This window comes from Eutrigla gurnardus, assembly GCF_963514095.1.
Source record: "Eutrigla gurnardus genome assembly, chromosome: 13".
Lineage (NCBI taxonomy): Eukaryota > Metazoa > Chordata > Actinopteri > Perciformes > Triglidae > Eutrigla > Eutrigla gurnardus.
The window spans coordinates 5,285,943-5,300,427 of NC_139936.1; the positions used below are offsets into that span (position 1 = coordinate 5,285,943).

The following is a 14,485-nucleotide window of genomic DNA, read 5'->3' on the forward strand; positions in this document are numbered from 1 at the left end:
TGTAATAAACTTGAAATGAATCTACTTCTCGTGTCTTTTAGGGTGCGTGCTAACGATGAGCCCCACGGTGTCTTTTCACTGAACCCCGAGCAACAGTCTATAATTATAGTGGGGTCAGAGTCTGAGGTCACAAGAGCTCTGGTTCTGAATGTGACACGGCTTGCCGGGCTGTTTGGAAACGCCAGTGTGGGCTATAGGATCAGTGGAGGGGTAGATGAAGTGATGGACATCAAGGAGATACTGGGAGGGCAAGCTGAAGGAAGGGTGTTCTTAAGAGAGGGACAGACCTTCAGTGCCATCACGGTGCCCATCAGCACTCAGGTAAGGAGGAACATGCTTGTGCAGAGACAAAAGTTAAACAAATTAAGACTTTGAATGGTTAAAAAGAAAAAAACGTTTTAATTATTTGTTGTTTTCAAGCACTAGTTTAACACTTTTCTTTCTGTAGGTGTTTTTGTCAGTGGGTGAGAGCTTCACAGCAGAGCTGACTGATGTTACACTTGTCAGTCCTATCCTCGCCTCTCCTCCTCGCCTTCTCCATGAGGCCAGCGTTGCTACGGTGACTGTGCCTGAAGAAGCTGCCAGCTCAGAGGTGAGTTGTGGTTGTGTTTTTTTTTCATTTGTTGATATATAATGTATTTGTGAGGAAGAAAGTCTTTTTTTATTGGCTCCTCTGCAGGACACTCGGGATGCAGCCTTATTTTGCTCAAAGACATTTCATCACGTGTATTTCTTCTGGGGATACACTCACTGTGTTCCTTTACATATCTCTGTGATGATGAATAAACATAATTTAATTAATTCTCTGCCTCCAGACAATAAACGGGGACATCCCACACCATATTTCTCTGGATTCTCTTGCCTCTCACTTTGATATAATTTAAACTTTCATACCACCTCTATAACGTAACAGAGTTAGTGGTTTGAGCAAATAAGACAGCTTTAATGGTAACGGAGGCAACAAGATGACAGTATGATTGAGTGTGTTCTCTCACATATGTTGTGCAGGTTGGCTTTGCATCACTGGCCCTGCAGGTTTCCAGTATTGAAACAGGGACATGTGAAGCAAGAGTGACACGAAGGGGGCTGTTTGGGGCCATCAGGGTGCAGTGGAAAGCTGGGTATCCTTCAGGACTGGCTCCCCCGGGGTTCAGACTGGGAGCTATCACTCCAAGCGCAGGTAAATTATAGCATCTCAGACCACCTGCATTATTTGTTTTAAATATTTACGAAAGTATCCCTTTCTGTTTGATTAATCATGGATACAATTTAGTTACATCTGGACAGTACGAATTCTAATAAATGTGCTTTTTTTTTTACTAACATGGACTAATGAAGGCCTGCATTCTTAAAGTTGGTAATGTGCTGCTTTCTTCATATTCAGGCTCGCTGACCCTGGATCATGGAGAGAAGACTAAAGCCATATCTCTCTCAGCTGTTGCTGATCCATCTGAGCCAGCTTCCTACGCTATACACCTCAATGCTGCTACCTCCAGTACTGTCAAGCTCAGGTAAGGGTTTCACTACCTGCCCCTTTATTTGTATTTGCTTATTATCAGTAATGAAATATCAATCTATGTCAAATATAGCCTCACACTGATCTCTGTCTTCCTGCACAGGTCAGGATTTACTGTGGCAGAAGTGGAACCTTTGGGAATCTACCAGTTTGCCCTCGATTCCCGGCAGCTTGTCATTGCAGAGGACATCCAGACTATAACACTTTATGTTCAGAGACTCTACGGTGCTCGAAGCAACAGCACCCGTCTCTCCTATACAACGGTAGCAGGCAGCGCAGCAGCAGGAGAGGACTTTGTTGCAGTTCCAGACGGCCGTTTGGTCTTTGACTCACCTCTTCAAACCAACTCCTCCCTCCATCTTTCAATACTTGACGACTCCCTTTCAGAGGCTGACGAGAACTTCCACGTCAACCTTACGGATGTAGAAGTCCTCACACCAGACGTAGCTTGGGCGGATACCGCTCCTCGCCTCAACCCGCAGCACAGCGTGGCCACGGTCACCATCCTAGCTAGTGATGTGACTGGAGGGGTGTTGAGTATTGGACCCGGACTGGTCCAGATCCCTGAAGACAGGGATGAGGAGACCCAGCAGGAGCGGCGGGTGGTTCTGAGGGTGCGCAGGTCCAACAGTGTGGATGGAGCCGTGAAGGTTCGGGTCCGAGCATATGGAGGTGTGCATTTGTTTTGTAGCACTGCTTCCATTGTAGGATATTGTAATTTAGTGTTATGCTAACAGTTGTGTTGCTGTGCACAATCGTACAGATGGAAGTACAACACCTCTTCCCTTCACTGTGGAACCTGTCGGGGCCCTTGCAAAGGAGGAGCAGGACTTTCGCTTGGAGTCCACTATAGTGTCCTTTCAGGCTGGTCAGAATGAGACGGAGGTTATCCTCCTCATCCTGGACGACTCCGAGCCCGAGGGACAGGAAGTGTTCTTCATTTACCTCAGTGATCCAGAGGGAGGAGCACAAATCACAGATAGTCCATACCAGGGCTTTGGAGCTTTTGCCAAGATCACTATCCTTGGTAAAATAATGGGAAAAAAAGTCTTTGTTTGAGTCCATCATAGATTGAAGATTTAAAAAAATATGTAGTATTTATTGATTAAATGACGCAACATATTAATATGTAGGTATAAATTCTGGACTTCATAGCTAGATTAACGCATCTTGGGTCTAATCAAATGGACCCACAGACATTTATCTCAATGAGTGATTCAGAGTTCTTATCCAGTTTCACTTCCATTAGGTCACTGCTAATTAGTCTCCAGCTGCTATTTTGGTCCTCACTTATCACAGATTCACTGCAGTGGGCAGATTATTTGATTATTCAGGACGTAATTGTTAGGTTATGGGGAAATTCATTTTTACTAACGTTTCTGTTGTGTTCTCCTTATCCTCTCCTCTGTCCACACCAGGAAGCGACTTCCATAACGGCATTGTTGGGTTTAGTGTTAATTCTCTGGTGGGAGTTCTGGATGAGGATTCAGAGAACAGAACTGCCCTCCTCTACCTGCAGAGACAGGAAAACAGGTAATAAAACACTCTTTTTTAACCCTGTTGGTCATATTTTAAGTTGTTGTGTGTAGTTAGTCAGTATGCTCTTTCTTCTTCTGTTTAGAGCCTTTGAGGATTTGCAGGTCTTCTGGAGAGTCACCTTCAGCAAGGCAGCTTTAACTCTGGTCAACAACGGAGTCAACCTTACCAGACAGCTGCTGCAGACCTCGGGGACTGCACTGTGTAGGAGAGGAGAGATACTGTGTGCTCTCGCTGTGGAGGTCCTTGATGATGAGGTGAGGGAGAAGGAGAGGCCCTCTGGTGAAAGCAGTGCTAGCATGCTGACCTTGAAACCCTCAGCCCTACAGTATAAGGATGGATTATATATTCGGTTGAATAATGTGTATTCATAAGAAATGATGTTCACAAAATAAAATAAATCACTCATTTGTGTTGCTGCAGGAACCAGAGCATCAAACATGGTTCTTGGTGGAGATTTATCATGTGGGTACTGGAGCGACCATTAATGAGACCAGCCGCTTTGCCAACATCACCTTGGCAGAGAGTGACGATCCACAAGGCGTTTTGTACTTTACCGTGGGTCACAGACTGCCCATCGCCACCAAGACGACCACGAGGCTCAGTCTCCAAGTCTACAGACGAGCGAGCGCGGCTTCAGTCGTGTCTGTTCAATATCGCACACTGGTAAGTAACAAGAAAAGCACACGCATGCATTTGTGAATACAATTTGGCATGCATGCACACAGTAAAACAATGTGGGTTTATTTTGCCAAGCAATGCTGGTTAACATTACTCCATCCAACACGTAACGTTGTTTTTTCCTCTAGGAGCTCCCTCGAGAAGAGGTAGTGGGTTCCTCTATAATCTGGCCCGCTAAAGCAGGGATGGACTTTCCTAAACAGGAGGGTTGGCTCACCTTTAATATGGGCCAGCTCAACACATCATTGGACATTTACCTCACACCTGACCTCGCCTCCACATTACCCACACCGAAGCGCTTCCAGGTGGAGCTCCATAATGCCACAGGGGGAGCCAGAGTGCACCCTCTGTTTGGGCTGGCGAATGTGACTCTGGTGTCAAATGCAGCAAGTGAAGCCGTTTGGCTCCTACTGGACCAACTACACCAGCCTCTCGACTCAACTATATTGAACCAGGTGCTCCAAGAACTGATCAACAAGGTCTCCACGCCTCTCTCACGTGAGCAGATGGCTGCTGTGCTCGAAGCTCTGGAGAAGGTAAGAAGGAGAGACTAAGGTGTGACATGTAGGTAGTCTGTGTTTGGCAGATATGTGCCTTAGGGCATACATCACCCCCACTTCACTACTGGAGTCTGTCGTCTGAATTTTCAGTTCATTTCAATTGTCACTGTATGAGCACTGCTATGACTACGCTTCTTTCATGTTAGAGTCTACAAATTTAGTTCCCAGACAAGCAGAGACAGCACTGTTATTTCATATGAAGGAATGTGCGGAGGACCAAAGAGAGCAGAGACAGCAGGAATTAGTCACACAGCATGAGGATATGTGGGAGCACCAAGAGAAAGGAAGGAGACGGGGAAGGGAAAGTGGCAATAAATTCACTATAAAAGCTGCATAAAACTGCGGCCTGAACCAAGGAAATTGAGTGACAGAGCCAGGAGGGGTGGAAAAGATAAATACAGCACTGAGACGCACAGACCACCAGAGGAATACATTTGCAAACCAAAGCAGCGCAAACTGTTTCTCATACATTGTTGCTAAATTTCTCCATCCATCTCTCTCTCTCTCCATTTATCCCTGTTTCCTCTGAGCCAGGTGCTTGCAGAGGCAGAGAGGGCACCTTTACAGCAAAGTAGCCGCAACTTGACCTACGACCTGTTGTGTGCCTTGGCCAATCCCAGCAGAGTCGACACCCGAGGCCTCAGCCACCTTGCTTTCGTGGCCGAGCGTTTCGCATTCTCCCTCCTAACGCGAAGTCAGTGTGAGATGTGAGTGTCCTGTTTAAAAAGGAGTGATGAACACTCACATTCCATGCATGTTACACCTGTCACAGCCAAACAGGCAAACAATAACCAAACCTGTCATGCCAGTGGAGAAAGGATCTCCTCCAGAGAGTGAGACACTGCCAACTGAAGGAGTATTTATAGACCGAGCACTCAGGTGTGGCCCATGCAGCTGATGACCCTCCTTTCAGGCCCTGCAGCTGACAACTACAAACACACTACAGGGACACCTAGTGCATGGGAGGGTCGTCTCACACATGTTTTATAATATTTGCAAGGTTTTCATGATTAATATTATAAAAGGTTTTTCTTTTTGTGATTTCTCCAGAAGAGGAACCATCCTGGAAACATGTCCGTATATGACCATCTCTGCCTTCCAGTGGTACCCCACACAGATCAATGGCTACAAATTCAGGGGACGTAATGCAGACTTCTTCCAGCTGCCAAACACTCTGCTGGCAGTACCAGCAGCCTCGACCGCCGACTGTGGCAACCTCAGCCGGATTCAGCTGACGGAGTTTAGAACTGAACACTGGTTTCTCACCAATGATACAAACACTGCTCTCAATGGGAAGGTAGGGAACACTGAGATAGCTCATCAAATTCTTGCTTTGAATGAAAACAGCAGGTGGCAGTATTACTCCAGTGTAAACTAGTCATTCATTTTTTTAAAGTTTGTTCCACAGCTGAATCCTCTTCTCCTGTTTTTACCTAGGTGTTCTCGGTTAACCTCCACGACAGAAGGTCACGACCCCTAAAAGATGGCAATGAGGTGGTGTATCGTGTCCACACCCCTGGTAAACAAATTAAACCAGGCCGGTCTCTGTGCCTTCTCTGGAACCAGACCACTGCAAGGTAATCCACCACTGGCGCACCAGTTCAGCTGACACCCAAGATCATATCAGTGACTGAGGTTGTTTATTCTAGTGTGACTACTGAAACTTTTCTTTTCTTTTGCTAATTGTTATTGATAAATCTCACCTTAAATTGTTTATAGCCTCTCCTTGTCACTTAACACACATTTATGACCATCAAAAGTCTGTCATACTCACACTTAGCAATCTGGTTTCAATCACTAAGTAAGGGGCTAAAGTCTTAATACAGCCTCTCAGTAAAGGCCTCTCTGTGGCCATGGAGGAAGTCTACACACTGAATCCTCCCGCCCAGGAGTCGGCTTGTTGAGGACATTCCTGGGGTGTGGAATGGGACTTGGCTGGAACACGCTGTTACGACTTATCAATTGGCGGGTTCGGTTGGGCCGGATTACCTCCTCTGACAATGTACTGCAAAAAAAAAAAAAAGAAACAGATGAGCCGATAAGGAAGCAGAGCAAAAGGTGGAGAGGGAGAGAAGCAGAGTCACTGACAGGGAAAGGTCAATGATGCAGGATGAGAATTTTGCTATGAAAGGTCAAAATAAAAAATGGTAGAGAGAGAGGATTTTTCTTGCTATTCAAAGAATTATCATGCAGCAGAATCAAGCACAAAACGTGTGATTATAATATTCTGGTTTCTCACGCAGCAGCTTTAAAGGTGACTGCAGGTAACAATCAAAGATGCCAAAACACCGGAGAGAGAAAATTGGGCTTCAGGCTCATTGCCTTTCCTTGTTATCGGCCTCAACAGTGTTTTATAATAATCTGTTCTTACAGGAGTGTCTTTCTTCCTCCAGCTGGTCATCAGATGGTCAATACTGCAGGGTCGTGAAAGAGACTGGGAACTATGTGGAATGTGCCTGCTCCCACTTGTCTATCTACGTGGCCTACTCAGAGTTTGCCACTCATGCGTCCTACAACGACGCCTTCTATGCCTCGGGATTCATCTGCATCTCGGGTACAAAACGCTCCCGGTTTTCTCTCTTTCATATTGTTTTACTGTGTTTTTTTCCTGCCTACTTGCCTTTCACTTTAGCATTATCTCTGATGCATTCCTTCCATATTCCACCCACACTGTTATAAATAGCCACTGTTGATCAACATGAGTCATTTGTTAATTTAACATAAACGTTGTTTCCATGTCTTCCACTCTCCCAGGCTTTGCATTGGCCATTATATCCCACGTGCTGTGCTCCCGCTTCCCTATGTTTGCTGCCAAACTGCTCACTCACATGATGTTGAGCTGCCTTGGAACCCAGGTAAGGCAGCTCTGCTCTATTATGTGGTACTACGGTGCTTTACTAGAAAGACTGCTATCCACCAGTCACAGCTTATGAAGGAGGCCTATCAAACCGACTGCACTGGTTTCCTAAGCATTTTAATCTAATCATATCTGCAGACTTCCTATATGCCCCTAAATGTAGATGGATAGGGAACCTTTGGAAATTGTTATAGAGGCATCCATCTCTCTCTGCTATATGGATCAGTAGCTCACACACATTCATTGGTCGTAATTTTTGTAGTGCAACACACACCTACAATTTCATACTGTCAGAAACATAAAAAAGCATACTGTACTGCCTTATATTGGAATATTTCCAACCTTTATGAGTGCACACACACACACACATTGCATGCTGCCAACCCCTCTTAATAGCCACTAGACATGTCACAGGTATTTTCTAGGAAATGTGCATGGATGTGAACACAACACACATCATCCAATGTCATTGGTTGCGTAGTTTGCGGGCCGGCGCGTCCTGACAACGCAACCATGCCCCCCGCACCCTGGCCCATTAAAAACGCAAGCTGTCACGTAAGCAATGAGCGAGATAGATATGTGGCTGCAGGTTAGTCTCTCAGCTGGTCCCGGCCATGTATGTGTGTGTATGTGTGCATGTGTGTGTGCGTGAGCCAGTGCGGGACTGGTAATTTTCCACTGGTCCCCCCTCTCTTTGGTTGACAAACACGAGCCCCTACTAAAGCAGACTGTCGTTGGGGGCTAACCACCTCGGGCTCAATGTGTTTATGGCCCAGGCAGAGCCCCTGAACCTAAAAGGGTTTTGGATGGAAAATTCCGTCCTGTTCTGTTTCCTTGTTGGTACTGTACTGCATGTTGAGGCCTTCTTCTGCACGTGTCTGAGATTATACTGTAGGTTCTCAAATACATGGGGGCATTTCTCTGGACTTCTAGTCGAGGCTGGTTGATGAAGGCCTGGATGAATTTCAGACACTCAAAGTTAAGGCCTACCTAAATGTGCACTCTGGTATTAAGATGCACCCTCTTAAGTGGTCGTCTGTTACTGCTGGGAATATTTTGGAGGTAATGATGGGCTCGCAGTGCAGGACGTTCTAAATTAAAATAGAAGAATGGACGTCATATCCTTCACTTATGTATGTTCTTTGTCCTAGATCTGAAATTGCTTGCTAGAAATAGAAAACGTCCCTTTTATATAAACGCAGAGCAGTTTATGCGTTATTCTTTTTGGCGAACAAATACGTATGTCAATCAAGACTGAATGTGCTTTAGTGAGTCACTCTTCATGAAAATTAAAGCATACATGCACAGCCATGTAATGAGTTGTCCTTGTGATTCGGTTCTTCTGTAAATCACCTGCCTCACTCGATGAATGTTTTGTCCCACATCCATTGTTTTTATAGATTTATCTGAGACACTACATGAACAATATCATTCAAGAAACAGAAAGTTGTGGGTCAAACATGGTTTTTGACAACGTTGCTGTCGAACCTGTCTGATGGAGCGATGATTCCTGTTAAAACTGTGTGTTAAGAAGGCCAAATATCTTGCATCTTTCATAGAAGAGATGCAATTAGTGACAGAAATGTTTCCTGAACTTGTGGGTGTCAGCGTTGCTCGTGCCTCACCATTGATTTGAACTGTCGGGTCCAATTCCAGCCACCTCTGACAGCGAGGGCTCTCCATCTGTGGTGGCTGGGCTGTAATTAGTCACCGACGCTGACCTCTGTCGGGAGAAAATTAAAGCTGCCGGCTTGATTTATTCCATCTGCAACAGCTACATTCACTTAGAAAAGGACTGGAGTAATACTCCACCACTCTGTGAGAGTTGACACCAGGTGGAGGGCATGGTGAAGGTGGAGGCTTGTGGTTCGATTTATGTAGTTTTCGATTGCCTTACTGTTTCCGTATTCTGGCTGCCATGTATAAAAATGTAACTGAAAACCATTAACGCATGGATTAAAAGTACAGACAGAGAGGAAGATGTGTGAGATTGCAGGATCAGGAGAGGAACCGAAAATGTGGTAGACTTAAGACATTAATATGATGACACTTCACTTCTAAATACTATGCAATTAGTTTCTCTTCTGGTTCTCTAAAGCTTCATTCTTGTTTCCACAAATCATATTATGACATTGTCTGATATTTTTTTACTGTAAAAACTGCCACATTAACAATAACTTTTATTGTCCAGGGAACACGAAAAAATGGCCACGATAGTGAGAGGCATCTCATCTCATCCATCTAACACAACTTCAGTTAAAGTAGAACATGTCCTTCACACAGCTTGTGCAGGACTTAACCATCTGGGATTTTTAATTTAAAGGACTGGGAATGTACTATATAGTTATATAGCTTTAGTAACATAGCTTTAGATAGACCCAACAGTTTTTCAGCTATAGAAGCAGGTTGTTGAAGGTGCCGGAGGGTCAAACTGATCTGGTTTTGGTATCAAGACACCCACGGGGTGACAGAGAGCAGCCACTGACAATGATATAGATGTCAGACCTCCTACTGAGAGATAATAATGATTTGTCCCATCCACCACCTCGAGGGAGAGTCCTCTCACTGTGGACCATTGTGGTTTTCTGTGTCTGCTATGTGTGTGTGTGTGTGTGTGTGCTTGTGTGTGTGTCACATCAGAGGTGGTGTGGTGACAGTCTCTGGCTCTGTCCAGCAGTTTGTCCTCCCCTCAGCAAGACAACTGAAGATTGTCTGTGTAGAGTGGAAATTTACCCAGTGCATATGTACTGTGTAAGTGAGCCTCACCTGGTCGTATGTGTGCATGTTTGTTAACGTGCATGGGATTCTGAGTATGTAAGAACAGCCTTAATGTGTGCAAAAGCACCTGCATGTTTTCATGGTTTAAGCTGCATTGAAAAAATACAAATATAACTGAGAAATGACTTGAAGTAGGGTGGCAATTTATCACTTATGATTGTGTCAAACGGAATGAAACAGGTTGCACAACTCTTCTCTAATGTGCCATGCTTGGATTCCCAAATGTTTTCAGTTATCACGCCTTTATCAGGGTGAAGAAACTACAAACACTGAAGTTTATTGTGAACAAACAATTCGATTTTTTGATTTGGACTACAGTTGCAGCCCCTAAATGCAATAAGACCACATTGTTAACTCTTCCATCAGTAATCATGCAGCTTTGCTGTGTCTCCAGGGGACAGATCACTGCCATCAAACGTCCGCATTCATTTTCCCAACACATAAATCAATGACAACAGACAGCCAACTCCCACATTTAATGGATAAGAGACCTCTAAGACACCGCTAGATGGCTGATGGTTTAATTTATCTTTGGATTTGCTCCGCTTCTCCTTTTTTCTCATCTTTCAGCTCAAAAGGTATTGTTTATGTCAATAATTCAGTCATTTCTGCTTCATAAGAAGCAGCATGCAAGACCGAAATGTCCCCAGTCCACCCAGAAGCCATTTCATCACAACCACTTCCTCCATCCGCTCTGTTGAGACAGCTCTTGTGTGTTTACTTAATATGACATCCCTTGCCAAAACCTATTTTATCATGACAAACAATATTAATATTTAAAAATGTTTGTATCATTACAGAGTCTCATTGAGTCATAGACACCAAAACGTTTATTTTTCCACTACCAAAAACTGAGAGGTTGAGGGAGTCATGTTCTTCAAAATATTCAGTAATACACATAAATGATTTTAGTTTTTCATCCAGTAGACCTTGGCTGTTTCTCCACCTTTAAGGTTCAAGAATAAATCTTCCTTATTATGTGTTTTGATCCACAGAACCCCTAAAATAAATTCTGTTTATAGTCCGGAACTCGACCTTGTGCATCTCCTGTGGTTTCTCTGTGGAAAATGTGAATTTGGTTGATTTCTTTGATCAGAAAGCGGTGCCGTACCATCCCTCCATCCTGACCCCAAACCACCCTCTAAATTCACTCTCTTTTTCCCTCATGTCAAGCTTTTACTGCCTCAAACACATTTTTAGTACCAATGAACATTTGGTACCATTTGACAGAGGAGATTGTCAGTATTATGAATGGTTCTTGCACAAATGGATTGGATTCTGTAGCTCATGTCAGATGTTAATATGAAGGAAAAAGGAATTTGAAAAGACAACATTGGAAGGCAGACTCTACATTTTTCTCTTGGAGATTTGATGTCTACTTGAACTACTTAAAGGAGCGAGGAACTGATTGCTGAGGAGGGTCGTAATCCCAGAATTCTTTAAAAAAACATAACTTCTATGATGAGTCCCCAATCAGTGAGACAGTTGAATTCTCCCCAGAGAGATATATCTTACATCATAGGAGATTTACTGGCACATTAACACAGATTTCTCAGAGCTTGATGTTGACTTCTGCTCACGTTTAATATCAACCCACCTCTTCTGGCACCAGCTCTGGCAGCATCTCCCCATCTCTCATCCAGCCTGAGTGTTTCATCTGAAAAGTACTTTTGTCCTGTACTTTTTAAGACAGAGTTGTCTTTTGGTGTCCATGTGACTACAGTGGTGCAGTCCTGCGTTTCCTATCTGAGACATTTGTGGCTTACAGAACTCTCATATGTCATAGGAGCTGCTTGGTCAGATACAGAGTTGGGTTTTTGGATATGAGTGGGTGCTTGAACGCACGCATCCAGCTCATGATGCGGTTCATTTCTCATCCGCTGTAATCAAACATTCATTCCCACACACCCAGTGTATTGTTTACCCTGGTGGCCCCAGTGCTTTATTTCAGTTTCTGGGAAGTGTTTAGGTGACTCTTAGCTCTGGTAATAAAGGATTTCCTGTTAACTCTGGACCCGCGCAAGAGGACGTATGAATTGTGCAATCCGAGACCTTTAGCGTGTCCTTGGCTGTATAATATAAGACACCAACATAAGTCGTTGTGAATGAATTGTCAGTGCTTTTCCTGAGGGAGTTTATCTGTTCCCATCATGACCAATCAATCATTCAATTAATAAACAGAGAGTTTCTGTGTGTATGTCTGTGGGCCTGCTTCTCTGGTTGACGTCAGGGAAAAATGCTTATCTTATCGTATTCTATGCTTATTTTCCAGAATTGTTTGGAAGCAAAATGAGGAAGAAAAACAATGAGAACTATGAAAACACAGTATTTGCTTATTCCTTCTTCCATCCACTCTCAGACAAAAGGTTATTGTCATATTTTACTCAAATATCGATGGATTTCCTTTTTGCTCATTTTAAAGTATAAGCAGTATAAGTATACAAGTATACAACATGTCCTTTATAATATTTTAATGCAATTGTGAGCTCTTTACTGTCTGTCAGCCCGAGCGAATGGCGGGCATGTGATGGAAGGGTATAAAGTATCGTGTGTGTGTGTGTGTGTGTGTGTGTGTGTGTGTGTGTGTGTGTGTGTGTGTGTGTGTGTGTGTGTGTGTGTGTGTGTGTGTGTGTGTGTGTGTGTGTGTGTGTGTGTGTGTGTGTGTGTGTGTGTGTGTGTGTGTGTGTGTGTGTGTGTGTGTGTTAGACAGGACAGTGGAGAGGTGAAGTCTGCCACTTGGGAGACTCACATTACGCCCTACTGGCTGGACCAACACCCTGTTCCTAGTGTTGCCCTGACTCCTCTCCTCTTCATCTGATCTGCCTCTGTTCAAGTCTTCTTTACAAACTCAATCTTCACTGTGACCTTGTCTCTTTCGCCTGACACTACAGGAATCAGTCCAAACCATGCTCATCTAATAGCTTGTATTTTATTTAATGTCGTCATTTTCCCGTTTTTACTTTTGTCCGTCTTCCTGCCCCTCCTAGCTTTTGCCTTCTCTCCTTTCACCCAACCGTTATTTCATTTCATGAAATGATGAGTAATGTCCCTGTTTCTATTCTCTGTCCCCTTTATTAAGCTGACTGCTGCTGGGCTTAGCTGGGTGCTGTGACATTACATCATTACATCTCATTCTTCCTCTGCCTCTCCTCCTCTCTCTTTGTCTGCGATAGTAGATGGGTAAATCCTGCGTTAATAAGTTTGAACGATGGTGATGAACGATGACATTTTCACATATTGTTTTTCCCTAAACAGTTTACAGACAGTCAACTTAGCCCACTCTGAGAGTCACCAAACATCCGGATGTCTGCCAGGGCCATTTATGTCATAGTTTAATAACATCATCAACAATGAAACAACTGCTTGTCCTTAAAAGTACCCTGTGGAGTTTTCTTGTGGATACAAAGCTGAACCGCAAAAAGAATATAATTTGTGCCAGAGACGTAGGAGGCAATTATTGGAACATAAGCCAACGTGATTATTAAATAGCCTGCATTATTTCCTCTATAAAATCATTGTTGAGGTTTCATATAATACGACAAATGTGTTGCAAAACAAACTGCACCGGAATCATGACCCAAATACAAGACAAAGCAACCCATGGGCTTGTTGCAACACGAGTAAGCACAGTTATGTGACATTGTCACTAACTGCACCCTCTGAATATATACTATCTAGCAAAAAGGCGATTTCACAGACAGCATTTTCGACTTTTGAAGTGTTAAATTACTGGAATTTTCATTCTATACAGCCTATGAATATCATATAGATCTTTACAAGTGAAAACACACACCTTAATTCAAATAAAACCATAAAATGCAGAAACGTCAAATGAAGTACAGAGCTGCAGCTATGAGCACACAAAACCAAAAATCCTGGCTTTCCTCTGGACGACATTACATGATTTAATTGGCTATTTTATAAAACATTCAAACTATTTCATTATAGCTTGCTACATTTTCAAATTTTCCAATATAACAAAACAAATTACAGTTAGAAATCTGTACTCCAAGGGAGCCTTATTGCCTCAGGGCCCTCAGCCCACTTTGCTCATGCAGTAATCTGTCTATTCTTAGCACAGAGTCAATTGATTTGTTAATATATACAATGTAAGCTGCTTTACCAGTATCGGTTTTCTTACTATACCAGTGTGCTGCGGTACACTTTGCCCTCTCCGGACTCCACCTAAGCCTACACTCTCCTTTTCGCCAAATGCGTGTTGTCCTAACAGCTGGTGACCCGAGAAACACTTCCATGAACTTTCCTCTATTTCCAGAAAAGGCACAGTAAACAGCAACAGGAGGCCACAGTGGCCAGCCTGCTTCGTCAGGCCTCTACAGTTAGCTCTGGTCTGCCTTGTCTGGTAGCTGTGAGACATGAGACAGCACACCTTGCCAGAAGTCTTTGTTTTAAATTCACATAGTCATGGACATGCAGTTATTTTAAAGGAAAAGTTTCAAAGGCTCACCGGACACTTACTGACTCTGAATTAACACAAATCGATATGACCTATTACTTCCCTTCAGGTGTAACACATTGACTTCCCATTCATTACCT

At 43.7% G+C, this 14,485-nt stretch overlaps 1 protein-coding gene across 1 annotated transcript in view; it reads left to right on the forward strand.

The window, feature by feature from the left end:
• The window catches only part of adgrv1 (adhesion G protein-coupled receptor V1), a 97,759-nt gene that overhangs the window by 46,958 nt on the left and 36,316 nt on the right, over nt 1-14,485 (forward strand). Inside the window, exons 75-89 of the mRNA XM_084025728.1 lie at nt 42-321; nt 449-592; nt 1,009-1,180; nt 1,385-1,511; nt 1,620-2,188; nt 2,280-2,543; nt 2,935-3,049; nt 3,138-3,309; nt 3,476-3,718; nt 3,862-4,269; nt 4,828-5,000; nt 5,344-5,590; nt 5,731-5,870; nt 6,687-6,847; nt 7,048-7,148. Coding sequence (XP_083881854.1) covers nt 42-321; nt 449-592; nt 1,009-1,180; nt 1,385-1,511; nt 1,620-2,188; nt 2,280-2,543; nt 2,935-3,049; nt 3,138-3,309; nt 3,476-3,718; nt 3,862-4,269; nt 4,828-5,000; nt 5,344-5,590; nt 5,731-5,870; nt 6,687-6,847; nt 7,048-7,148 — 3,316 coding nt within the window. The remainder of the gene's footprint in view (nt 1-41; nt 322-448; nt 593-1,008; nt 1,181-1,384; nt 1,512-1,619; nt 2,189-2,279; nt 2,544-2,934; nt 3,050-3,137; nt 3,310-3,475; nt 3,719-3,861; nt 4,270-4,827; nt 5,001-5,343; nt 5,591-5,730; nt 5,871-6,686; nt 6,848-7,047; nt 7,149-14,485) is intronic.